Raw genomic sequence first — 3,235 nt, forward strand, 5'->3', positions numbered from 1 at the left:
ATAAAAAAATTAGTCATGGCACCCCTTGCATTTCTGTCAGTGCACCATTGTTTTATTTCTTGTTTATATTGGTATATAAAAGTGGAGGGAAAAAAAGCCAAATCTGACACATTCCACGCAAAACTCAAAAAAATGGACTTGACAAAATGATTTGGTAGCACAGCCCTTGTAAAAAAAAATAGCTGAAATCAATGGCTTCCTGTAACCATCAATGAGTTTCTTGCACCTCTCTACAGGAATTTTGGACCACTCTTCTCCTTTTGTCAACTGCTCCAGGTCTCTCGGATTGGAAGGGTTCCTTTTCCCAACTGTTGTTATGAGATCTCGCCACAGGTGCTCTATGGGATTTAGATCTGGACTCATTGCTGGCCAGTCCAATACCCTCCAGTGCTTTGTCTGAAACCATTATTGGGTCCTTTTTGATATGTGCTTTGGGTCAGAATTATTTGGTAGTCTTCAGATTTCATAATGCCATGCACACAGTCAAGACATCCAGTGCCTGAAGCAGCAAAGCAACCCCAAAACATCAGTGAACCTCCACCATGTTTGACTGTAGGGACTGAATTTTTTTTTTTCTTTTTCTGAAATCAGAATGATGGGCTTTACCACAAAGCTGTCATTTTTGTTTTGTCTGTCCACAGCACATTCTCCCAAAAGGATTTTGGCTTCCTCGGGTGAGTTTTGGCAAACTCCAATCTTGCTTTTTTGTTTCTTTTGTCAGCAGTGGGGTCCTCCTGGGTTTCCCACCATAGCATCCCTATTCATTCAGATGGCAACGTATAGTGCGAGCTGATACAGTTGTACCCTGTGCCTGAAGGTCAGCTTGAATCTGTCTGGAAGTTGATGGAGGGTCTTTATCCACCTTTTCGAACAATCCTTCATTGCAATCTTTGATCAATTTGTTCTCTTTCGTCCAAGTCCAGGGAGATTAGCTACAGTGCCATGGGCTGTAAACTTCTTGACAATGTTGTGTACAGTGGACACAGGAACATTTAAGATCTCTGGAGATGGACTTGGAACCTTGAGATTGTCCATGCTTTTCCACAAAATGTGGAATGCAATTCAATTCTTGCAATTTGGACAAGGTGCCACATGGACTCGCATACACAATCGCACACAGATGCACAAAGGTTGAACTTGTTGGACCTGTGTCTTTATTCAACCTCAAATACTATGCAACTATGTGCCAATCATTTTGTCCAGTTCATTTTTGGAGTTTTGCATGGAATGTGTCAGATTTGACTTTTTTCTCCACTTTTTTTTTGTGTGATACCAATACAAATAAAAGAATTAAACATGAGAATGCCTAAACATTTGTAATTGTAACAAATGTACTTCACGAAGTGGTGTGATATCTGACAGAACTGCATGGGTGCCAATATATAGTATCACTGTATGAATGTAAAATACTTGAAAATATATATTTTTCAGACATATATTTTTTTTTCTTCCCTGTGTACATTGCCATGTAATGTTGAAAGAAGCAAAAATTCTTAGTTTGCTTTTAAATGTAAACTTTGAACTTGACCATTCCTGAGTCTTAGTGAATAATGCAAAATTTGCAAAAGTCACTGGAGAATGCATTTTATTGCTAGTATTTTTTCCTATTTCTATGTGACTAAAACCTAGTTCTCAACCTGGAAGATATGTCTAACACTACAAAGTGTGAATACACATTTCAGTTAGATGATAAATATCTTAAAGAAGAACTATGGGGTTAAGACTTTTCCCCATAGTTCTCCTTAGGGTAACGGGAGGACACAAACTAGTGTCCTCCCATCACCCTAGGCTCAGTATACCGCGAGCTGTAGCTCGCGGTATACTGAGACGCCGCAGTAGCTTACGGTATACTCAGACGCTGAAACGGATCCCAACAATTGTGCCGGGATCCGCCCAGCTGCATGACTGACAGCTGGCACTGCCTATCTAGAGGCAGAGCCAGCTGTACCCGTCCCCTCCCCCGTCCGTTCCGCCAGTCAGCGCTGGCGGAGGGGGGAATCCAGCCCCTCCCCTGTCACTGCAGAGAGCCGTGACAGGATCGAAAGGTGAGCGAGCGCCGTTATGTGTTCGCTCACCTCCCGATCTACTGAGCCGACCTGTGACAGTCTCATTGTCACAGGTCGGCTAGAACTATGAGGTGAGTGAAAAGCACTCACCTCATAGTTCTCCTTTTTTAATTTTAATTTTTCTGATCTTCAGTTCATACGTAATTCTGTATGTTTTGACAGGTGATCGATTTCAGGAAAAAAACAATAACTTACTATGACTCCATGGGAGGCCAGAACAATGAAGCATGCAAGTTATTACTGTAAGTACCTCAAGCATGTACAAGTAACATTGGGCTTATTGTTAAAGGACATTTGTACCTTGTAGTACCCAACGCCCCCAGGTTACCAGGCCTGCCTGGTAAAATAATTTCCCTCTCCATTCCAGCAATCTCCCTATTTAAAACATCTCCACTTGGTTACCTTCTGACAGTGCGTGCATGCTGAAGCCCCATTTATTGTGTTTGTGAGCTGTATTAATGGCTATCTCCAGCTGTCCGGTTGAGGTAAATATTAGGAATAGAAAGTCCCTGATTTGCTCTTAACAACCAGCTGGGATCTGATGGCTATGAACCCAGAAGTTCTCAGTAATTTGGGGGATAGGAAAGTGCACTTTGCACTCTGATTGTGCTACAGTACAGAACCAGCTGAACATTTTTAATACAAGCTTGTTTTAACCCTTTGCCATGATACGTGAAATGTAACCTGTCAAATCTTTTCTGAGATTTGTGATTAATTTAAATTTTCTTAATTACCTACTTTACTGAAGCTAATACATTTTTGCTTTTACACCTGAAGGGTGATGTTATAATTGTCTTTTTGTGTTCCCTTTAGTGACTTGTCTCCATTTAGCTATTTTACTAAAAAATACTAAACTTTTAAAAAAATGCAACACAAGCAATATTGTCAAATAACTGCTAGCATTTCGCTTCCTCTTAGTGAGCTACCCTGGTAAATTTGGGTTTGACCTGTTTCGTCTGGTCAGCTTCACCATTCTCAAGTAGCTTAGTCCTTTGCTTTCAGCTGTGGCCAACATTTTCTTGCAGGCAATACCTGAAACTAGAGAGCCAAGACAAGAAAGGGGTCAGTTTTGACTGTAATGGATGGACTCTAAGCAGTAAAAGAAGTCAGGTATGTTTTCAATGCCTAATGTTTTTGTGTTAAAAGTTGTGTTTTTTGTGTGTTTGTGA

At 40.8% G+C, this 3,235-nt stretch overlaps 1 protein-coding gene across 1 annotated transcript in view; it reads left to right on the forward strand.

Annotated features, from left to right (window-relative positions):
* SENP1 (SUMO1/sentrin specific peptidase 1) overlaps positions 1-3,235 on the forward strand; it is a 23,542-nt gene that overhangs the window by 17,121 nt on the left and 3,186 nt on the right. Inside the window, exons 14-15 of the mRNA XM_018564528.1 lie at positions 2,229-2,308; positions 3,092-3,176. Coding sequence (XP_018420030.1) covers positions 2,229-2,308; positions 3,092-3,176 — 165 coding nt within the window. The remainder of the gene's footprint in view (positions 1-2,228; positions 2,309-3,091; positions 3,177-3,235) is intronic.

This window comes from Nanorana parkeri, unplaced genomic scaffold, assembly GCF_000935625.1.
Source record: "Nanorana parkeri isolate BGI_ZX_2015 unplaced genomic scaffold, ASM93562v1 scaffold758, whole genome shotgun sequence".
NCBI classification, from domain to species: Eukaryota; Metazoa; Chordata; class Amphibia; order Anura; family Dicroglossidae; genus Nanorana; species Nanorana parkeri.